Genomic DNA, 24,788 nt, shown 5'->3' on the forward strand with positions numbered 1-24,788 from the left:
TAAGCTTAGTCAACACTCACCTCTTCTAGGGCCAAAAAAAAAGGGGCTTCAGATAATAATGTTTGATATCTTACTCTTATAACAGAATTCGCTCTAAAAATATTTTAAGGCGTTGAATACACAAAAACACATCACTATCATTAATTGCTCTTTGTGTTGTTCACGGGTATTAAGAAGAACTAATCACTATTAATGTAATTTAATTAATGTTATGCTATTAGAAATTAATAGTATAAGAAGTAATTGAATTTGGCTTTGTGTTTTTTTGCGGGCTTGTTATTAATTTTAATCGGGATAAAGTTTTGTAAAATGCTGATATTAACACACGAAGACAAACAGTTTAGTTGAAGGAAAATCTGCTTATGAAAGTCAGTATTTTATTACGAGTGGAACTCCCTAAACAGACCATATCAAAACATGGCGAGCTATTGTACATATATCGTTACTTAGCATAGAAATGAATGAATTACTGGTTAAAAATAATATATGAGTAGATACTTAAAGTCGTGTCTAAGAAAGAACCTAAATTGATACATATTAATGAGCGTGTTGCGTCAGTTTAAAAGTTTATCAGAGTATTAGTGATTATAATATATGTTCGCACTGTATTCCATTCGTCATAACATCGCGTATTATCGTTTAAACCTTCTACGTTTAAAGAGTAGTTTCTTCCGCTAAGGTTCCATTTACAGTCGAAAAGAAAAAAAAAACACGATATGTGTACAGTATTTGCATGACATTTGTCTCAACGGAAGTGCGGCGATAGTGTGATTCGAAGCCTCCTCCGTGGTTGTTGATGAAACAACGTCCGTAGTTCGCTGGCGGTCGGCTGGCCACTTGTTTATTCCGCACTCCGCTGTCGCCGCGATCTGTCCGCTACCACCCAACTGTCATGTACCGTTTAATTCGCAACATGTTCGTATGTTAGAGTGACAGTTAAATTGTGATATATTGGCTGTAATACAATTTGAATAAACATCAAAAATGGCAGTGATTTTTATTAAATTTTTCGGTGAGTACTCCATGGTTTTTTTCATATCCGATTTTCACTTTTTTTAAACTACCCGCCTTTTTTATTTCTTTGATATCTGAAGAGTTTCTTGATAAGAAATTTGAAGCTACTAATAAATAATATTTAAGTAGCGCAAGTCAATATGTAAGGCTGTAAAAAATTTGGACATTTATTTACTTTTAGATAAATAAATAAACCTTACTGTGAGGTATGAGTGTAAGCGAGTGAAAAGTGTGTGCACGGAAATAATGTATTAACGAAATAATAAAACAATAAATAACGGAAATGTATACACAAAATGTTGCTTTTATTTGTTTTGTGCGGTATTTACGAGCAATCCTAGTTACGCTTGTCAGAAGATGCATTATCTCGTTGATATTATGGTGCATAGAGGTATGAAAAATGATAACTATTATTTATTATCGGATATTGCTAACACAATGTTTTGTGCATGATATCGTCATTATGTAAAGTACCTAATAATAAATAGTCGAATAAAACTAGCTTACTCGTAAAAGCCCCCAATTCATTACCAGTATTTTATAGAGCATAACTTAAAACTTAATTCCAATTAAGAAGTTAAGCTTCAAAGAAATTTATGGAAAAAGACGATAAAATTGATTTCTGTTCACGGTGTATGGAAGCACATGTAACACTATATCAGCCGCTAAACAATGCAGATTGCCAAAACATATTTCTTGGAAGTAGAAGATTCATTCTAATCCCTACTGGGGAGTGTCGATTGATTGACCCAACTTAATAAAGAACCATTTCATAAACAATTAAATTGTCAAACTTGATCCTTGGCCTCCGGTTGATTCTGCGGTTGGAAACCCAACTTTCGATCCTGTGGTTTAGGTTCAAATGTGAGGTCGGACCAATAATGTTATATATGAAATATGTTTTGGGACTAAAAGCCTAGAATACACAGCTAGCCGACCTACAAAAAAATTTGGAAGTTAACCATGTTATTTTTATTTTTATATAAAAGTTAAACAGTTTTATTGTCGTTTCTCTGCGAAAGATATTGATTTTGAATCAAATTACATCAAATTCCTTTTGTCCAGGAAACTTCATGGGCTGAAAAATACCTATCACGATTCACGATATCCTTAACTTCCGGATAACAAAATTGAACTAAATGTGTTGCTATTTTCTACAGCAATTTTACCTACTCCTATTAAACTTTTTACAAATGGCTCATATTTATTGAAATGTGCGGGTCAGTAATGACATACATCGGTAAATACTATTAAACAATGGAAATCAAGTTCAAGCCATAATAAATATCTATTAGTAAGGCATACTTCACATTACTGCTTAAATATTTCTCTGATATTTGGCATAGCCACGCCAACTCGCAGTGATCTAGCGTGGTGACTTATGACTAAACGCCCGACAAAGGGACGTTTGTATATTACACATATTTTTATTTGGCAAAAAAATATGTCTTATGTCCTTTAAATAGAGCTCAAAATATTGATCTTCTTCAATCTTAGCTTCGATAGATACGATAAAATATTATATTATTATACATTATGATCTTGGTTATTGGATAAACCCAAAGCCTGTTTTTGTGTTGATGTTGTAATATCTAGTTCTTGGTACTAAGTGTGTCTTTTTTGCTAGAAAACATAAGTATCGAATTATGTTACTTTATTGGCTCATTTGTTTTTCCGTTCAATCACTAATTGCTTTTTTGGTGGTGAAAAGGTCTTTTAGTTGTTTTAAATCACTACTATAGCTATCGAGTCACAAGGCACAAATAATCACAAGGCAGAAACGGGAAAATTTGGTTCGTTTTACTTACATTTTGAGGTTTATTTTGCAAATACACATATTCGAAGAACTATTATGCTCCACTCGAATAGTATTATTAGTAATTAATATACAAAATGTTATTCTGTTATATTTTCAACTAAATAAATTACCGATAAGTAAAAAAAACGATTTTGATTTAATTTAGCAGTTTAATTAATTGATTCTAAATATCGAGGAACGTGCTCTACCTAAAATCACTTATCACTTTCATTTTTATTTCATTATCGTTATTATTGAATGTTCGTTTTCACTAATTTGGTAGAGTTTCCGAATAAGATGGCTTAGCTATGGTGTCTCGGCCTGTAGACAAGTTACATTTCTCCGAGCACTAACTCTGACAAATCGCATATATTTACCGAGTGCAACAGGGTGAAAAGTACTGGCGGGGTACATAGACATATCAACACAGATTACAACCTTCTCGTCGCATGTGTTTCTCATGCGACTAGACTAAAGTAATTCCTTACTTTTGAATGAAAACAGCCTTATTATAATGTAAGTAAACAATAGAAGGTCGTCCAATATACCTATTAGTTTATTCAGAAAAGCATTTTAAAACCATAACAAAATCCATTTCTTTTTCCCACCAGTCCATTCATCCAAGTTGAAAATCAGTTCCGTACATGTGAAGTTCTCTTTTCCAATGCAACGTAACATTGTTCTCTAGAAAAGTTAGGGTCGGATAGTTGAATGTTTTCGTCTTTTAATATATGTATCAAAGTTTATGTACTTATGAGAAAGTATAACTGTGTAACAATTAGTATTTATATCTCTTTGTATGACTTGTTATATAATTGGTACGTACTACGCTATTGTCTATGCATTAATATAATGGTGGAATATGAGAATTCACACGTCTTTATTTATCACTTCCCATAATAGAGTAAAAGACTGCATAATGTAAACTAATTGATTCGTAGTTCAATTGCATGTCAAACAAAATGATTATAAGCGTAATAGACAGGTGTGTATAAAGATGAAGAAATAATTATATTTTTGTGATAAATGATGCATAATTACTTCAAGACCTGCATTATTAAATAAATATGGAAATTACTGTATTATTTTCGTTGTGATAAAACTGATAGTAGAATGAGTATGGGAATTATCATATTATTCAAATTATACGATCATTAGATGTTGGTATAAAACCTGATTGTTACCAATATCTAGTCGATTAATTGTCATGTTAATTTCAAACTGTCTCCTAACGACAGCCTGTTGATACGTCACTAGCTACTTCATTACAAAAATATGTTGTAGGTACTAACGTAGAATATAATGTGCACCTTCGTTTATTCATGAGGGAATTTTCTGTTGATTGCGACGTAACTAGGAATACTCTCGGGAATTTAACATTAATATAAATTATATCGATAACATTTTTCAAATAATCCTGTGTAGGAAAAATACTTACTCATTTGAAACCCGGTAGCGATCTAGCTGTTAATTTATTAGGATGCCAGCATAAATAAATATGGATTGAGTTTCTATGTCGTTCGAAGTAACAGCTAGTGTTGACTGGTACTGAGAAGTCACGTTAAATAAATCAATCGTTAGTAACAAATGTTAAGAAGCGGAAGTGTTTTTTTTTTGTCTTTATCTAACGTGTGTAGTTAGTTTGAATTGAAAAGTGTTATTGTGTTGGATAGCCTATTTAAAGAGGGAAGGAATTCCACAAGTTGTTGCCTTATCTAACTTCAAAAAAATGTCAGTTTCGTACTTATTTTGCATTCCTTTATCACCCTTAAAGGGGTGAACTTTAAAAAATCCTTTCGCATGATGAAAAGAGATATTGTGCAAAATGTGAGTTATGTCAGACGAATTCGCTTCTCCATTTATATAAAATAACAGTAAACGTCACTAGAGAAATTTAAATCTGCTATGATCATGACGTCAATGGCATCTTAGGGTTTTCCTTTTTTGTGAAATGAGGAAAATAATAACAACCTACACGTTTAAGTTCAGACTTAGATTAACATACTCTTGACAGGTAATAACTTCGCTGTCCCGACAATAGAGACAATAGTTAAACATTGCCATGTTCACATATGACTCAGGGGATAACAAAATAGTTCACGGGAACTACCATTTCGTCTTAAAGTTATATTATTTAAGTTGTGGAAGAGAGACGGGGAGATACATCGTGTAGCACTGGTTCCCTTACACAACTGCAATAATATTACTTTAAGACGAGGTGGTAAGTGTATCTGTGAGCAAAACATATCCATTCGTATACATACAAATGTGTAAAATAACAAATTGCTAAAAAACATACTTAGTTCCAACTTCTTATCGAGCTACGGACAAAAAGGAATGTTTTTGTGTTAAAAGGTTAATGGTATGAAACCATTACCAACCGCTTTTTAATACGTAAACACATTTGACATCTAGTTCCATTTCAAACGGGCTCTATATTCTAGTTGTGTTTTGTTTTATGGGGATAAATATGGCTTTGCACATGTTTGTACAACTTGCATCAGCTGAGGTCAGTCGGGAATACGTTGATCTGTTTCCTGTGGCTTGTTTTCTATTCTCATCATCGACGCAAATAACATTCTATTTTTATCTCTACTTTATAAAATAGTTCGCATTACTTACTTCTTTGTAAAATGAACGTAAGGCTTGAAGGAGGCACGTTATGACTTCTATGCTGTCGTCTGTATATTGTAGATACCTTGTTTGCTAAGTTTAAAAAAAAACTTGTTAGAGAGAAAAAAGGTTGGAACACGTTTTTTCTCATTTTATATTTCACGCTGATAGCATCGCTTGTCGAGTTTTTGTGTACGAATTTTAATAATGTACCGCACAGGCTATTATTATCGTAAGCAAATATTTTGCTCGATCCTGTATTTGGTATTTGGAATTAGCATACTGCGTAGTGGTAAAGCGGTTTCTCTAGCTCATTAGTCCTTGTAAAGTATTATTTTTCTTAGAAAATCAGATTGCCGTGACAAATTAAAGTAGATGTTATTTACTGCAGGTGGGTATTAGAAATATAATTCCATTTCTTAATGAAATGTCTATCCCTTGTTAATGAACGTTTGTTTATCAACTCAACACAATTCAGTATATTGCGGTCCACTGTTGGACATATGCCTATCGCAAGTTGCCCCACAACACCTAGTCTTCCGCCTTCCGCATCCAGTCAGGACCAGCTAAATTTATTTGTTTTTACCTCATTTATTAACTAGCTGTTGCCCGCGACTTCGTCCACGTGGTTGGAAGATCTTGGACCGTTTTCGCAGTGCACACAACGGAAGCCCTCAAAGATGAATAATTTTCCCCGTTTTTTCCACATTTTCCATTGTATCTTTGCTCCTATTAGTCGCAGCGTAATGTTATATAAATGGTCTATTCAACTATCAACACTTTTTTTTTAAGTCGAACCAGTAGTTCCTGAGATTAGCGCGTTCAAAAAAACAAACAAACTCTTCAGCTTTATAATATTAGTATAGATTTGATTGATTACAAAACCAGTTAAAATGACAGTGAATCCAATAGAATTGTCTGGAGTTTACACACGTTGCTATCTTCTTGGAAGAAAATGAAAGGAATAAAACCGATCACACTGGATATAAATAGCCTTGAAAACAATATGTTCGCTTGATCGAATTCTTAAAAAAATCGGATAAGTGCTTTTTTATGTTGTCTATTGTCTAAAAAAAAATATTTTTGCAAGATTTAAAAATCTCAAGGAAAATGTTAAAGAAAACTGAAACGCGGAACACTCTAAACACTGATTATATCATGATAATTGCAAATTTCATTTAATAACTATTAATTAAAATTATTAAATGGTGCAATTAAAAAATGAGATGGCCAACAACACTGCGCCCTATCTCGGTTCGACGTGATGTGTGATCAGTTTGAGACATTTTTATTTGACAAACAGTTCTTGCTACAAAATTAAAGAGATTATTACAAATTATATATTAAGAGAATTTAAGAGCTTTAAAGATTTATACCAATTAAAAGCGTCAATATTAACTTGAAAGTGAAAAACATTTTCAACAGAACGACTTTTTAAATATGGATTCTATATGCGAAGCCATCACGCCGATCGGGTTGTCAAATGAAAGTTTCTATATGTGTAATGTATGTGTCATTGACACCATGTTGTTTAAGAACACTACGAATGAAGTTATTATAAACAAGTAGTAAAAGTTTACGGTAACAGAAATATGTACCGCGGAACTATTTTACTGGTGTAGATAAGTGTTGCCAACGCATGTTTGTGAAATATAACAACAACGGTCAAATTAATTTCAAATAATAGAGCGTTTAATGTGTAATTTTAATACCTCGAACGTCATTTTTAATTTGTTCAACGACCGAAATTGATTAGTCTGTTATCAGAACTCACTGCTGTACAAGTAAAATATCTGATTAATTTTGATTTTGCGATTTAAGTTTTACGCATACCTTCACTTTTACGACTAGTAAAACCATTACATACTGCGCTGCAATAACTATCGCTACAAATTGTTCTGGAATAAACCATGACTAGGTAGAGCGGCTTTCTACACCTGACTTGGTAAACATAACTCTAGAATGTTCTAGCGTCTGTCAAACTATTTCCAGTTTATTTCGTTGAAGTAGTTACTAAATTAAACACTTAAAGATATGATAAACTTGAACTTAGTAAGAAGGTTCTATGTGCTCAGCGACGCTGCAAGGTTCTCTAATCGTTCCACTAATTTGCTGACTTCTAGGACTCATCATATCATTAAGTTGTTCGTCACATGTGATACAATATGACATGCGACACAGGAAAGGCTAGAATTATAACTGACAATGTGTATATTTATTCCGTTAACATGATTATCAGATAAAATTGTGGAAAACCGTAAGACATAGAAGAATGATGTTTGTGAAATTGGAGCGACTCATTCGTATCGAGCGACATGCTAGTTATGTCAACAGTCGGTTTGGTTTGACGGACCGTCGCCCCCGTGTTATCAAATACTCGCCGATGTTGACGGTAAGAAAGGACGCTGACGATAAAGAATTTTCGTTCAACGCACAAAGCCGAGGTTCCGATCAGCGGAGCTGCTTGAACGTGATTTTATAGGATTTTTATCTCGCCGCGAGCAAAACGATTGATTTGTTTTTATTATTATGGCTAGAACATTTAAGAGTTTGCATGCCGATGCACATACTTGCACGGCGGTTACGTATCCACTGGATAGTACTTACCATGAAAAGTAACGTGTCGTTAACTTCTGACATGCAATGGTATAAATAGAAACAACTCTTACAATGTTAACTAAATTGACTGCAAATAAAATTTATACGACCGTACAAACTTGTTCGGTTTTTAGTATATTTAAAGAAGAATAAATATATTATATTGCTGTATTATTAGTAGGGAACTTAAATGTTTTTATGATCAACATTCAAGTGGAATCTTCATAAAAAGTTCAAGCAAACTTTTGTGATCATTTCGATTTTCATCTTGGTATCTTAAAAATAAAATAAAAAGCTGCGGGGCACTGACCTTTTGTCAATTAATAATATGTGGCTTTAATGGTCTAAAACAGAAAAATACAAATTCATCTTTATAACTAAATTAAGATAAATTTGTATTACTTTTATTGAAAGTAGTAGTACCTTACCAATTGTCATGATCATTTGAACACTGTTATGTTTTTTTTAATGATCCACCTTATAAAATAAAGCATTCCGGGACAACATAAACACATGGCTGTTTATGATTTGTGTTATTTTTAGACCTTTATCAAATACCCAAAATCCTATTTCAGTATCATTCGTTACCTGCACAATCTTAATTGATTTATTTTATTTTATTATAAGGAGCGCATCAATTAACCTTTACGAGAAGGCTTGTTTTAATTTTGTTTTGAGATTACGTATTCAGGACTTATCTTAAGATTATGCAAACTTTTTGGCTTGGCTACGGTTCATTATGCATTAATTTAAATAATTTAATACACATCTTAAATTGTAGGGATATTGGTGACAGGCTTTTAATACAAGTGTCGGATAAGTTTGACTTTGATTTGACATTATTCATGGGACATTTAACAATACTTTGTATCCATACAATTGAAATAAAATACAAACCTGTGCGTAATCGAGGTCGAACTGAAAATGCCATGACATTGGACCATGGTGATTAGATGTAATCGGATGGACGCCCTTGGTGTATTTCCGAAAATTTACCGAAAGAGGAAGAGTTTTTCATCGAATTTATTGGTATTAATTGGTTTTGACGAAGACCATAAACATAGTTTATAATCAGATTTATGTACTAAGTATCGACATTGTTTTAAGACAATGTCAATCATGTCAAAGGGCCTAACGCTACCCTTCGGAGTCATTTAAAACCAGTGCGGAACTGTGATAGCATACTCCAAGGCGCTCTCTCTCCTTTTAGAGTTATTTGGTAGACCATCAAGAAGTATATAATAGAAATCGAGCTTCTAAATAATTCCCTTTCCTAATCCTAATACGTTACTATATACATACATTAAGTTACTGAAGTTAATGAGTATTCATGGACATTTGTTACTAACTTTACGAAGATAATGTCTTTTATTGTTACTATTGGGTGGTGAATGCCCCGATGATGTCAACTGAACGGTTCACTAATTTCCATTGCTTGCTATCAATAGCTCTTTATTTCTGCTTTGTCGGTAGTTTTTGTCCATGTTGAATCTTTAAGCGGTCGTGGTTTAATGATGTACACTTTGTCGTCCAAAAATACCTCATCATTTTGTTGACAGTTGTATCAAAATAGCAAAAAAGGGACCAATTGTGTGTAGTTAATGGTGTACAAAAAATGTATATAAAAAATTAAGGTGTTGCTTAATTATTTTTTCTAGCTTCGGTAGGAATATGAGAGTTCTGCATATTATTACCTTCGTTTAAATATTAAGCATCTAGTTTTTCCCACTGGTAGTACGAACAAGTGCTGTTTATCAACATTTTTTCACTTCTGCATTTTCGATTACAAACAAATTTTCAGTGGTGTCTTAGATTTAGAAAATTAACATTGTTAGTCTTTTGGGTTCCAAAACTCTCCCTCCTCATAACTACTAATTATGCTATTCATTCTCCGAAAGTCTCGTCAGTAAAAATTCATTAGAAACTCTAAAGTACTCTAAACGTCTCATGTAGCAGTAAGAACCTGCACTCAGTCTAACTGCACAGAACTTCAAAACTATTAACAGACATCGTAATTATATAGTAATTCAGGGATGTAGCGACGACAACAGCTGTGAAAATACATAATACAAACAGTTACTGTTACAATCGTAATAAAAATAAACGTGATGTAATTTTATGTTATGAGATTGAATTTAAAATGATTGCTTGACTGTAGCGTAGCTTATCGACAATATTTAATATGTTATTTTCTTAGTAACGTCTTAAATATCTATTTCTCTCTATGTTTAACTAGCTGTTGCCCGCGACTTCGTCCGCGTGGTTAGAAGATATAAGTTAGGATTTATTGAACGGAAGCCCTCGAATATGAATAATTTTCCCTGTTTTTTTCCACATTTTACATTGTATCTTCGCTCCTATTAGTCGCAGCGTGATGTTATATAGCCTATAGCCTTCCTGAATGAAAGATCTATTCAACACAAAAAGAATTTTTGTTATTAATGAATTTGAACCAGTAGTTCCAGAGATTAGCGCGTTCAAACAAACAAACAAACTCTTCAGCTTTATATATTAGTATAGAGTATAGATTTGAAATTGTAGAAAACATGAGACCTACGAGTAATGTTTTGCTGTGCTTTGCTTTCTGCACATTTTCCCTTTGTCAATGTTAAGATAAAAATTGTATTTTATTCGATTTTTTATCAAAATGAATGTTTTACTAATTTATTGTATTTTTTACATTGTGTTATTTTTCCACATCATGGCATAAATCGGATATTTTGTGTTTCGTTAACGTACCGTGTCTTGTTTTCTTTCAGAATTATAAAAACGGTAAAATATGAATAATATCCTACAACTTTTCAAGTCAGGTGTAGGATTTTCACTATTTCCATCTTTCGTATATTATGTATTTATTTGAATATTATTGTGACTGCTGACAACTTAAATGGTACAGAAACACGTAAAATCCGACTAGAAATCTCGGTGTATACGTGTATAAAAAAGTACCGTTGGAATTAAGAGACTATATCTTTTAAAAGTCGGTTGAAATATGGTGTCGTGTACTTTAATATGCACTAAGTAATAGAAATTTCGAAGTAAACAGTTACTTCAATTTTAATTAAAACCGCAGACGTTCTTAAAACTTCAATTTAAACTAATTGTTGTGGTAACTAATTATAATTATTCGGCCTAATAACTGCATTGCTAAATAGTTTTTAGTGTAATCCTGTGACTTGCATTTCAAATTTATTACGTTGCTTTTGTTTTTGGTATACGTGTGTTAAGGTTCACAATCTAAGCAAATAAAAATATGCAAAGAACAAATGAACATGAGAAACAAAGTGCCTACAATTATAAATCCAAAGACCATAAACGATGACGACAAATTAAACGAGAAATCTTTGACAAGAAAATCTAAACAAAGTGAAGATGACATAAAACAAATGATAATTGAAATCAGGAAATAATTTCATGAATATTTCGTAACGTCATGTTCGTAGGAGCAGTTTATGTGTCATTTGCAAGTGCTAAGTAGGCAGACGTATATTTAACTTAGTTGCGATTATATACGGTAGGGTGGCCGACATAATGGCAATCTAACGTGGTGTGGGCTACTGAACCTAACCTTTTGAAATAATTTCCTAGTTTTTCCTGGTAGGAAATTGCTGAATTGAGTTTGAATAGCAGCAATTACAATATTTTTTATTCTGCTAGACAGAACGATCAGAGCTGAAATGGAAATGTATGAATTTGGCGTACCTAAAGTGAAAAATCGGTAAGCTTTACTATAAAAATGCTTCCTTGGCAGTCTTGTCCGATACAAGGGAATATAAGTAGTTGGATGCAAAAGTCCATATTAAAGGTGATGACAAACAGTCCAAATATCGCGCCTATATTTAAAGTGATAAGGTTAATAATCGATAAACAGCAAGGCCTCTGACTTTCCTGCATACACTTATCAACGTTTGTCCAGTCAAAAACGTGAGACACGTGATTATTATGCGCTACGCTTTGATACTGTCGTTTTATTGATTCCGTCACTGTTTAAAATTAAGAAGACGTCGACCATCAAATTGAATAGTGCTAAACTGCGGTTAATGGGCTTATTAATGTAGTCATTAGTATATAAAAGTTTTCTAAAAAAAGTTTAAATACTGCTTGAATTCTGTCAACGTTTATCAACGTGTTCGCGTTTGTATTGTCAGGTTTTGACAAAAAAGGTTTTCCTAAACAAAAAATAAACAAACCTCCTTTTATGCGTATATGTTACGTAGCGTTATGTTACGTCGTTTGACAACTTAACATCAAGGATATACGAAGGTTGGCCAAACCATGTCGTATTGAAAACACATAAAATAAATTATTTTTTTTGCTTCACGTTATCCTTGAAAACATACTTCTTAGTTATATCATATTTAAATATGCGTGCTGTTGTTATGGCTTTTATTCAACGTAGCGTAATCGTAGGCGATAGTGGCTCGTAGACTTAGTAATATAAAACTTTGTAGGTGTATATAATAATATTACCAGTTTTATAATCAGGGTCTCACCTAATAATATCCTCTTATTCAATGCCTTAAAAAGCTACATAAATATTTAATAAAAGAAATATGATACAATTAATATCTTAGAATTTGCATCTTTACTTAATAACGCTCGCACAAATATCCAATCAATTAACTTTTTGAAGAAAACTATTTAGACCTTTGACATATTGAATTAAAAAAATGATTCTGACAAGTTTACTTTATGAAATTGTGTGTTTTTAGGTATATTTAATTACATTTTTTATAATATTATCTATAATTAATATGTCGGATCAAGGTATTTCTTCTGGCCTAGAAGGAAAAGCGAAATCTAGACTAACAGGTTGGCAATACTATCTTATATAATTGCAGTTGTTTTTATAGATCTTCATGCTTAAAACTATAAATATAACAACTTACACTTAGTAAGTTTTTTTATGGAACCAAGACAAGAAAGAGCACAATAATGGTAATCATTGACAATTATTTTATAATTATTTGCAATTAAATAAAATACTCAGCTTAATTTTGGACAGTCTTGTTCAACATCTTATGACTAAAACTGAATGGAAAAGTTTCAAAATATAATTTATTCAAGAGTTCAATGCACGTTTTTGGGGTTCCGATGTACCTAAAGCAAGAAACCGTTTCGGTAATGCTTTAGGTCATAAAAAATTTCCTATGTCGCCAAGTTTACTGTGCAACCTGTTCTTTAGCATACTCAAATAAGTGTCAGATTAATTAGCAAGACTCGTTCTTAATTTTTATTCTATAGTAGGTCTTATTCATTTGATTCTAGGTATTTGAAACACATCAAAGATAATTAGGAGCAGAGCTTTCGATTAGTTTTTTGCTCCGATGTGATAAATAACATGGCCAAAATTAATTTCTCAATAGTTTTCCACCGTATCATAACAAATCGCTCGGAATATGAGGAGGTAGAAGTGATTCCCATTAGCATTGATGATTATACGTTAATTCTTTGCAAAGTCGGAGGTCTTCTGCCACCTGCTAAAACACGGTTTAGATAGGGAAAAGATTCACTCTCTACATCGTCTCTACACCTTCACACTTTTTTCAATGCATCTTAATTTAAAAGATGCTGTTCCGCAGACTTACCAAACGTGCTGGAAGGTCTAAGCTTACTTTTATCATCTCGGCTACCACTTTATACTCAAGAAATCTACTAAAGGACCTAAAATGTATATTTAAATTGAAATTGACTTTTTACTAACGTTGCCTTCTTATAATTCTCAGATGTCGTCCCCGTCCGTTTCAACCTGTGGGTCATGCTGTTCACAAGCTGCTGGGTCGTCTATATGCTCCGAGTGAACATGAGTCTCAATCTAATCGCTATGGTTCCTCAAACATCGAATAACTATACGTAAGTCAATATTCCTAGAGCAAATACCAACTCAAGGCTGTTCCGCACATGCCGAATTAGAATACTTTGTAAATACGTGAAACTGTACTAAACTACTGCGGAAAATACTCTAGAATAAGTAATATCTTTGATGCATCAATATTTTGCGCGGAATAAACTGTTCTTTAAAACTACACAATCATGTAATCGACTGGCGTAACTAATTTGTGTTGTATGCTTTATCAGATCGCGATCTCAGTGCGAACCGAAAGATGACGTGGTGACAAATGAAACTATACGTCATGTGGACGGAACTGATGTGAAGGCGGCTCATGTTAAGGTAAATATTAAATGTGTTACTTAGAATCATTATTATATTAAGTATACTCATATGGAAGGGAAATCCTTGCTTTAATGAAGTGAGGTACTTGTTAAACCTTAGAGCAATATAGTGATATGACAGTCTCTTGCGGATTTTTGTGGTATGGATATGTTAAACCTTTTTTTATAGTAATTTCACTAATTTCAAAATATACATATTGTTTTTGCCATTTGCCATCTAGAGTAAGAACTCTTATTTTCATCACGTTCGGTCTAACGTCGAAGTAGCCTAATATTGGAACTAATTTTGTTTTGAAGTTTGAATAAATTATGATAATTCCATCTTTACGCAACTACTGTGAGCTATTATTTTTCAAAGACCATTTATACATAAATTACGAACTTAAATTGCGACGCTTTTGTCTTCCCTATTATCTGCATGTTTATTTTCAATGAAAAACATAAATGTGCGGCATTGGTTTTCAAATAAAATAAGTCTATTTCAAGGAGAGAGAATCACCATAGATATTACTCCTTTAATCACCTTGTTTTTCCTGTTGACCTCGTGTCGAGCCACATATTTCCACTTATTTATTTAAGAATGACTAGTCCAGGTTAGATCCTTCCTGATTTTGAAATTGCCATTGGCATGTCATGGTAATTTCGTGGGAAATTACATTGAAACCCTTTGTTCCGTATGCATTCGTACCTATTTTATATTCTTAACCTGGTATGGTAAATCTCTCCGAGTGACACCTCATGAAGAGCACGATCTGTTCACCAGCAGATCACGTTCCAAAAGCAACCTCAAGCATGATTTCCTCTTTGCATAATGCAAAAGGAAAATCTTCACTTTTAAGTTTTATATAATTGCTATTGTTTGAGGAAAATCAGTTACCAATTGTTACGACTGCAAGAAAAGCTTCGATATCAGTCAGATTTTTTCTTGAACAGTGGCCTTAAATCGTAGTTCCCAGTGTAGTAATAACATCCGAACCGTTTTTCGGCCATGACGGCTGGTGTCGAAAACATAGGTGTACTCTCTGTTCCCTTACTCTCCTAGATCTAGCACAGGACCAGCAGTTTTCCGTGCTTTCCGAAACACGGAAGCTGATACATTTATTTTCAAAATTTTTCGGTGCGTGCCTTGGGATCGAACTCGAGACCCATGACTTTACAGTCCTGCGGTCTTACCACTAGGCTAAAACTAGTGTAGTTACGTTCCATAGATTCAACTCTCTGTAATGATAATAACATCCAAGTTATGCTTGCTCGTTACATAATAAAGTTTCCACATTGGTATGTCAGTTATAGGAACGTGCCGTGTGTCATTGTTATACAATCGTGTCGTTTAAATAGAGTAGATATTGTTTGAAAGTCTAGAGTTTACAGATTTTTTATTCCAAAGAATGCTTGTCCTTAATGAAATAAACAGACAAAATATTTTCTTTATGCTTCTGTTTATCGCTTTTTTATTATAAACGGTTTCTTCTCAGTCGCTGGCTTGTGCTATCCTCATCCGGTCCACGTCTCGTATATTAACTTCACCTTGCTAATAGTATTTTATATTTTGAATCATACATTTGTTTAATAATTTTCAATATTTTCCCTTTCTCAGACTGTCCCAGGAGGTGCGTCATTCAACTGGTCAGGGGAGCAACAAGCGTTAATCCTCGGCTCCTACTTCTGGTGCTACCCACTGACGTCACTGATCGGGGGCATGGCGGCTGAGCGCTGGGGTCCTCGCTATGTCGTCCTCGTCACCTCCTTCGCAAGTGCTATACTCACAGCTTTGAGCCCCGTAGCCGCCAACCTGGACTATATAGCTCTAGTTGTTATAAGATTTTTCCTAGGCTGTGCTGGGGTAAGTTTACATAGAACATTTTACGTTAAGCTAAGTTAAGCAACAGATCGAATAGCTCATTGGTTAATGGTCAAATATGGAAATAGGAATGTGAATTTAAGGTTAATGAATGGCGTCTAGTTGCATCGTAAATTGATAGTTAATGAAAGTTCGTCCGATACCATATTACATAATAAACAAAAGCTACTTATTATTCTAATTAAAAAAACTATAATACGCAATATTACTTTTTTCGTCGACTGGACCGACATTCATAAAAATAGTTATTATCCTGTTGAATAACGGGAGTCTAAAGCTTCGCGCATCTGCCCTAACCCTTACATAGCATTGGACACTAAGCATGCTAAAATCCCACATCTGGCATGTCTTAAAAATAGGAAGATTATACTTACTTATTTACATTGGTAAATACCTATAATCAGCACGTTGGGTAAGCGGGTTGGTGACCGCAGAACCACACTTATAACACGAGTGAAACCGTGCGGAGTAGAAACGCGGCTAGAATATTTTAATGCTACCTCTATGGCATAAACTGGTTTTAAAGAATTGTTTTAATTAAAAGTAAATGCCGAATGCGAACTCACCCCTATGGGGTCAATTCTTAAAAGCAAATTCCTTTGAGCTCTTACCCTTCATATTACACCACTGATAGTGCAAATACCTATCCGAGCCTTAATTCCTAATACCTTATTTAATTATCATGAAATACTTAGTGCACATTAACATAATGACTGGATTCAATTCTGACTTCACTCTTGAGACTTCATTCCTGATTCGTTATCCAGACAAAACTGGAATTATCATGCGACTTATACTGTCCCAAGTCGCAAAATTAAGAATAACGGGTGTCATAAATACTTAGTATTAAGTGGTACAATGACCCTGACCGGGCCGAGCTTGCTCCGCCGACCTCATGGAGTTTACCCATTCGCGTCAGGATCTGTAGGGAAAAGAAGCAACTACAGGGAGATACAGACAGACCATAGCCTGTTTTAAATTAGTTATTTACAGTTTCCAACCGTATTACAAGTAGTCACGTTTAAGAACGCGGTACAAAGTTTTAGAAGGTGTAGAAAACAATTTATTTAAGCTGTAATCCAAAATGACGATATTTAAATCCTTCATCTTTATTTTTAAGAATGGAATAGTACTAATATTAACAAAACTTTAGAAATCAGTATTATTATGTTTACTGGACCGGTCCTTTATATAAACCACATAATTTAAGTCTTGTTATTAGATGTCATCTGCAAAGGTGTTTGGCACCGCCAAAACAAGATACTTTAATTAAACTCGTTTTAAACGGTAAATAATTGTTCTACATTTCAGGGTTTTATATATCCGTCGCTGCACGTGCTGGTGGCGCGATGGGCCCCACCCGCTGAGAAGGGTAAATTCGTGAGCGCCATGATGGGAGGAACTTTAGGCACGGTCGTGACATGGTCACTAACTGGACCGCTTATGGAGAAATTCGGATGGGCTTCAGCTTTCTACGTACCAGCTGTCTTGACACTCGTGTGGTGCGTCTTCTGGTGGTACCTCGTAGCGGACACCCCCGTAGACCATCCCCGAATAACAGACGCGGAGAGGAAATATATATTAGACGCGCTAGGCGACAAGGTCAAAAAATCAAAGGTGAGCTAATATTGGCAATGTCGTTGACGTGTTAAGGTTATTTTCGCAGTAAAGTTACATTTAGAATTCTCGCTAGACGTTTGTTCACATTCATGTTAATTGAAATGTGAGTAAATGTTGTACGATTTTTAGTAAATATTTTATCAAGTTCGTTGTTCAAATCAACAAGTACAAAATTCCAGTACCTTGTCGGATATGAAACGAAAACCCCATTACATCACCTACAATGTTAAGTGAATTGCAGATATGTGAAAAGTAAATGTTTTCCAAGTAGGTTTACTCTGAGCTCGCTAATTGAAACTGAAATATTGATTGATAATAGCGTTGATTCATCCAATTATAGTTCAATTTATTCTTTGCTTTCAGGGTTTGCCGCCGTTCAAGAATATTATAACATCTTTCCCGTTCTTGGCTATGGTCATCCTCCACTACGGGAACCTTTGGGGATTGTACTTCATAATGACTGTCGGACCAAAGTTCGTGTCAAGCGTGTTAGGTTTCGAGCTGTCAGCCGCTGGTGTGATATCAGCTTTACCTTACCTAGCGAGACTGTTCCTGGCGACAATATTTGGAGTCGTTGGAGATTTCATTTTAGCGCGGAAGCTAATGTCAACGACTATCATAAGGAAATTCTTCTGTCTTTTCTCACATATCCTCCCCGGTGTGTTGTTAGTATTATTGGTATACGCTGGATGTTCTACGGCGCTGTCAGTATCTCTCATCACGATGTCCATGGGTTTCAACGGCGCGGCGACACTGACTAACCTCCAGAACCACCAAGACCTGGCACCTAATTACGCAGGAACTTTGTACGGAATTGCGAACTGTGTGGGAAGCACGGCTGGATTTTTCACGCCTATGATCACAGCTTACTTTACAAGCTCAGGGGTAAATATAATTTGTTTAACTTGCTTTTAGAAAGTCTTGTGTAAATATGTTCACAAAACATTCATTTCGAAGTTTCATACAGGGCAATAGAAAATTTATTTAATTCCCAGCACAAATACTATGGCTCTCTATTATCATGAGGCATTAAATTGTTTTAATCATAAATCTATACACGTAACTATTTTATAAGGTTCATAAGGTTCTCATCATAAATATTATGTTAAACGAGTTACGCGCTAATAGTAAACATTTGACTTTCAGAATAGTTTCGAGAGCTGGCGACCCGTTTTCTTCGTAGGTGCATCAGTCTATATAATATCAGCGATATTCTTCATATTCTTCGGAACCGGCAACATTCAACCTTGGAACTTTGCCCCCGATGACAAAGATGGAAAGGAAGACAAAACCAACGGGGACCTCAAGGAAATGAATGGTTCTACACCAAAAAATGTTGAAGCTAAGGAAATACGAGAAACTCCTCTAAACGTTACCACGTAAATGAGATTTTTTATATTAGTGAGTGGCAATATTATAATCTCTAATGTAGTTTTGTGCATCAAAAGAGTTTTGATGCAAACACTAAGGTGGACTGCAAAAATGTGATAAATGGATTAGATAATAATAGGCTATAGACGGAATTGAAAATGTTTTTCACTACCCAATCTCAGAAATACGGAAATACCTAATACTATGTAGTTTTTAGGACATATGTCTACTTTACCGAAGCCAGGGACTCTACAATAGTGCAATAGCGTAAGTTCACAAAGAATTAAATTTCTTAGCGTTTATCGGACGCCGTAGTCAGGAACGCTGTTACAGTAGACCCCTCGTGTTGACATGAATGTGCATTTTATCATAGTTTAGATGTAACAATATTGTGCCGTTTTGATGAGTATTAATAATGGATTATTTATTTTCTATACGTATATTATGTGTACCTAGTTATTGATAAAATTATATGATGACGTAAATCTTAAATAATGTAAATGCATTGTAATCGCTGTGATCTTTATAATGAAAAATGTAATGGTAATTATTCGTATGGTAGATAGGAGATTGCTCCGGTGGTATTATTAAATTTATTTATAGTTCGTTTGTACGAAAGAATTCTCGCTCTGGTTTGGCCCCGTAGGTACTGGATTTGTATGGCTGTATTTACTGTGTGACAGCCTACTAGTTTTGATCTTGCCTATGATAGGCCGGCGAACTTGCAGCTTCCAAGAAAAATAAATAATCATAGTTTTATAGGACGAAGTATGGAACTGTTAATCAGTTTTTAATATGGATAATTGAGGATAAGCCAATGTGTATTTAGAAAGCAGTGTTTGAAGTCAATCATACGAAAATGTTTTTTGAATTTTGAAATATTTGGAAGGCAGGTCGAAAATGTAGAGCCTTAATTAGATAAGTTTTACAGAGTAACGTGACATGACAGGGGAGCTTTTGAAATGGAGAATGTACCTATAGGGAAATTATAGAGTTATATAATGACACTTTTATATACGAGTGGAGATTGTAGTTATGAATTTGGTTTTAAATCAATGTATCTAGGTTTATTTGTCGAATAGTGTGTTTTGCTAGTTATTTAGTAACTTATATTTTAATGGACACACAAATTCTTATTTGTCTTATTTAAAACATCGCCAATCAAATAAATGTCAATTATGATTTGTTAGTTTTATTTTTATGAATCTCCTACAAGCATTATATGTAACTTACCTGCAGGTCTTTTACGCGTTTACTACAAAATCACTAAACTGAATTTGGAAAATTTTCGCACAAAGCTTTGAAGAAAAAGTTGATAAGATTGTTAGCAATGAAATAATGAATCATCTACTAACAGCGCCAGGACTGTAACTACATTACCAGCCTATAAGCACCCTACTGTTGGACACAGGACAATTCCCTATAAGGAAGTTTTATGCATTTATTATCACGCTAGCTCATTGGATGCCGATTCTCATGATGTTTCCCTCTACCGTTTGTTAGTGATGGCTGGAATAATTAGGAAAGTACATATCACTTTAAGTAACACTGGTACAGACTTGTAAATATTTTACTATACATTGAACCATAAGGCCACCACGACATCCAGGATTATACATGAGGTTGATATATACTGCATATAAGTAAGCCAAAACTCAAACCATAGTTGAAAAAATATGTTAAATACTAAGACTAACACTTCAGTATGGTCACGAAACCCCACATAACATTCGTACGCTGGCATTTGGAACACAATTTTGGCATTGGTGATGATTAAAATTAGGATACGTGCTATAGTAAGAACAGTTTTCAATAACGCATATTCAGATGAGTTCAAGAAAATACTTCTTTATTGCCCTAATTTACTTTCTAGGTGGGAGTAATGATATTTCTGGGGTATTTTCTAACATACGTAGTCCGATATAACCTCAGCGTTCATATTGTTGACATGGCTCAAGTATTGAATAGAGATGATATTGTAGAGAACGACAACCTGGACATCAAGTGTTGTGTTAAGAGAACCGGGGTACGAGTTATGTGCGTTACTAATATTTTCTTGTTCTAATTCAGTGATGAGTTTAGAGGACGTACAAGTAGTTGTACGAGTATGTATTGGATATTAGTTGTCCTTTCGTTCGTCCAGTTGCCATGCTACGAGTGAGTTCCTCTGTGAGAAGTGATGTGGGTTCAAATCTCACATAAGACCAAAATTCTGTATTATTTATGTGAGATCTTTAAATTTACAATAATTTTAACTCCCGTCTCGTTGTTACTACTCAATATCAACGATACCTAATATTGCAAAATCAATGAAAAATAATAATTATAATTATTGTTAAACTCGATCGACGTGTTAAGTTGGTTAATACACATAACAACATTTTTCAGATTGTTGACATAATAAGCTGGGATGATACAAAAGTTGGAAAACTATTTTCTGCTTATCATATAGGATATTGTATTTGCTTCCCAATATTTCATAGTTTTGGTGATAGGTGAGTAAGATTCTCTTCTCTTTCGCAGGAGTTCTAGCAATCATATGTATGAAATTGTGACATGATCTTTTGATGGCGTAGCGCGGTAGCCCATCATAACCCTCAGCGTTTGTCAGAGAACTTTCAATCTTACATCCCTCATTTTAAGCGTCAAAATCGTGATTAATACTTACCAGGCTAGGTCCAACGTGGGTTGTGGGCATCGCCGGAATGCTGTCAGGAGTCTTGTGTTGCCTCACCCCAGCTGCCGCCTATTATCACTTTTGGGTGCTATTTTTGGTGCGGATCATAAAGGGATTTTGTGCTGTAAGTATTTAATTTATAAAGTATTCGAGCCACTAAAGGTACGCAAGAAAAATTAGATCAAGTGTAAGCTTAAGTTGTAGGATTCCTAATCTCAAAAATAGACTAAAAATTTATGAGCTGAGTTGATAGATTTTCTTTAAGGGTGCGATGCAGCCAAGCATGGTGCAGGTGCTGAGGTACTGGGTCCCACCGATAGAAAGAAATCATTTTATGTGGGCTTATTGTGGTAAGTGACACAACTGTTTAGTTTCTGTTCTCAAACTTAAATTGCATAATAATTAGATAATCAATTGCTGTCTTAGCATAAAAAGTTCTAATAAAAAAACACTTCTTTTTCATCAGGTATAACGACGGGGACGTTTTGCACCTTCCTCATGTGCGCAGGTGTGCACTACTATTCCCGATGGCCGATAGGTTTTTATATCTCTGGTGGAACCCAAATTATGTGGTCTCTTTTATGGGTTCTAGTAGTCACCGATGCTCCAAAAAAACATCCTTGTATTTCAGACGAGGAACTAGCTTATTTATTCAATACGATAGGGAATGTTTTCCCCATTAAAGTAAGTACAATCCAAAATTTAATTGCAATTCTCTTGTTTTGAGAAGTTTTCAGGTGTCTAAATTCCTAATTTTGTTTATTCCAGCTGACGAACTCCCAAGCTCCTTGGAGATTGATTCTAAGGTCAATACCGTTTTGGGCACTTTGTATTTTGAATTTTGGGTATTCATGGATGATTATTTCTCTGTGTATTCACGGACCACTTTATTACACTAAAGTCCTGCGATACAGTATTTATACAGTTAGTATATTTATATCAATTTCACTTTAGATAAACTACCTGTTTTGTACTTATATAACAAGAGGAAAAACGGTTTCTTCCGAATTTTGTTGCAGGCCTCAGCACTCACAGCCTTGCCATTTCTGATACGTTTAATTTTGGGGACAATCCTTATTCAGACGTTTCATTACTATAGAAACAGTCCACGAGTTGTAAGATTGACTCATTTGAGGAAGTATTTCATTTTTTTGTGTAAGTAATATATTCTATTTATCATTACAAGACTTATTAATATGAGAGTTGTTTCGCTGGACACTTTTCGGACGACAATTAGAATCACAAACACTTTACCTGACGGCAAATTATGTGCGCGCCAAAACTAATTCTTTATTTTAATTAGCCCACGTGATTCCTGGTCTTGTGGTGTGCATATCTTGGATGCTTCCAATAGCCCCGGGCCCGCTCTTACTTACTATAGCTGTGGGACTTACTGCCGCCGGCATGGACCTGACATTGGACTTGTGTTACGTACGTTTAACAAAATAATTTGCGAAATAAACGTGTGGTGAATAGATATTATGAGAGGAATTTGCACATAGCTACTTCGATATGCGTGGCGGTAACTTTTGTAGGTAGATTAATGTAACGGGGAAAATAACTTATGATACGCTTTGCTTGGACTCGCAAAACGGGACGAGGTGCACAGTATAGGGATTTGTATAAAGGACTTTGAAAAGGTCTTGCCCCAGTCGCAGGTCAGTATAGTATAAAGTTAAGAGAAAAAAGCTTATTTATGGTAATTTAACGGTTTCAGGAACTTTCACCAGCGTTTGTGAATTCTATAAACACTGTGATTAAAATTATTGGAAACACTTCTGGTATAATAGTATCATTAGGCGTTGGACAAGTAACAAACAAGATTAAGGTAGGTATTGTATTGCAATGTTTGTTACCCTTTAAACAAGTTCCTATAATATCGCAAGAGACAAACAGGGATGGAACTCATTAATAGTAGGTAAAGGTGAATAGGGAAGTTGCACGATGGAAACCGTTAAAATTTAAACAAATGCCTACGATCTACCCTACTTACTATGGGACGCGCGTGCGTTATTCTATCCGCAAACTATGGTCGCATCATGTGCTTTCTGTGGAACAAAGCATAATTTATTTTAAAACCACAACCTGTATGTGCAATTCTTAGGTAATCGTTCTACAGTAGGCTATGTTTTAGATACGCTATTCATATGGGGACGTGGCCTAATCGTTACATCGAAATATGTTACAATAAGTTCAAGTTAGTATTTATTTATTCAAGGCATATGAGTGCCTAGTTTCATGGTTAAACGTGACCGTTCAAGTGTGCTAAGCATGTGCGATTTGAATTGCAGTCCTCAAAAAGCAATTTTATTTTTGAAGAGATTATTTGGTATCGGCACACAACAATAAATAATTTTAAGACGCAGAATATTGAATACCTGAATGTTACCTGAATGGTATAAATAATATACACCCCTATGTTATATATACCTAGATATTAATGAGAAAGACAGCTAAGTGCAAAGTACCAGTCACCCATAAGTGTTTAGAAATAGTAAAATTAAATAATTTGTTATAATATTGGTTTAGAATGTGACGATCGTTTGGAAGCATATCTGGTGCTTTCACGCTCTAATATTATTTTTGAGCGGAGTAATATTCCTTGTATGGGGTGAGACTCAAGTACAGCCATGGAATCACACACGACGGGATAGGTAAGCTTTTTACATTTCATAACTTGGACATTTTGTACATGTAAGTCTTGAGTAGATCTGTATTTGGAGGGCGGGCAGCTAGTAAGTCGTACTAACGTGATGGATAATAGCCGTACTTACGCTTTTGTAGTGTCGTTTCACTTTCTCAATTTTCGTCTACTTTAAGAGGTAGTAGTAGTAGCGCATAGAACATAACACGAACACTGAATTTTCAGGCCTAGGCGCAAATATGTAGTCCAGCCGGTTTTATCTCTTATGTCCAATATAACAGAGGTAGAAGAAGGCAGTGTTCGATCATCGCTCGCAAAAGTAACACCAAAATAAATTATTTAACTGTACTAAAATGTTTTTGAATTTCCGACACAAACTTATGAAAAAGTAGTTAAAGTTTCTCGAAATTGTGAGCAT

The 24,788-nt window shown here is 34.5% G+C and overlaps 2 protein-coding genes across 5 annotated transcripts; both read left to right on the plus strand.

The window, feature by feature from the left end:
- Positions 1 to 760: 760 nt before the first annotated feature.
- Positions 761 to 20,231, plus strand: LOC113492466 (sialin-like). Of its 3 annotated transcripts, none has more exons than XM_026869937.1 (7): positions 761 to 1,012; positions 13,750 to 13,876; positions 14,102 to 14,195; positions 15,795 to 16,040; positions 17,370 to 17,675; positions 18,042 to 18,563; positions 18,825 to 20,231. In XM_026869937.1, exons 1-7 carry the CDS (start codon positions 985 to 987, stop codon positions 19,059 to 19,061), a joined length of 1,560 nt encoding a protein of 519 aa, XP_026725738.1. In that variant the 5' UTR covers positions 761 to 984; the 3' UTR covers positions 19,062 to 20,231. The 3 variants fall into 3 exon arrangements, with proteins under 3 accessions (XP_026725738.1, XP_026725730.1, XP_026725722.1); XM_026869929.1 differs by lacking the exon at positions 761 to 1,012 and adding an exon at positions 1,195 to 1,405; XM_026869921.1 differs by lacking the exon at positions 761 to 1,012 and adding an exon at positions 12,723 to 12,835.
- Positions 20,232 to 20,754: 523 nt separating this feature from the next.
- LOC113492492 (vesicular glutamate transporter 2.2-like) lies at positions 20,755 to 24,786 on the plus strand. Of its 2 annotated transcripts, none has more exons than XM_026869972.1 (12): positions 20,755 to 20,845; positions 20,923 to 21,075; positions 21,438 to 21,544; positions 21,721 to 21,850; positions 21,980 to 22,076; positions 22,193 to 22,410; positions 22,495 to 22,650; positions 22,746 to 22,881; positions 23,030 to 23,157; positions 23,444 to 23,554; positions 24,256 to 24,380; positions 24,596 to 24,786. In XM_026869972.1, the coding sequence occupies exons 1-12, from the start codon at positions 20,819 to 20,821 to the stop codon at positions 24,702 to 24,704; spliced, it is 1,497 nt and encodes a 498-aa protein (XP_026725773.1). In that variant the 5' UTR covers positions 20,755 to 20,818; the 3' UTR covers positions 24,705 to 24,786. The 2 variants fall into 2 exon arrangements, with proteins under 2 accessions (XP_026725773.1, XP_026725779.1); XM_026869978.1 differs by having other exon boundaries at positions 21,992 to 22,076; positions 24,596 to 24,784.
- Positions 24,787 to 24,788: the final 2 nt, after the last annotated feature.

Source organism: Trichoplusia ni, chromosome 1 (genome assembly GCF_003590095.1).
Source record: "Trichoplusia ni isolate ovarian cell line Hi5 chromosome 1, tn1, whole genome shotgun sequence".
NCBI classification, from domain to species: Eukaryota; Metazoa; Arthropoda; class Insecta; order Lepidoptera; family Noctuidae; genus Trichoplusia; species Trichoplusia ni.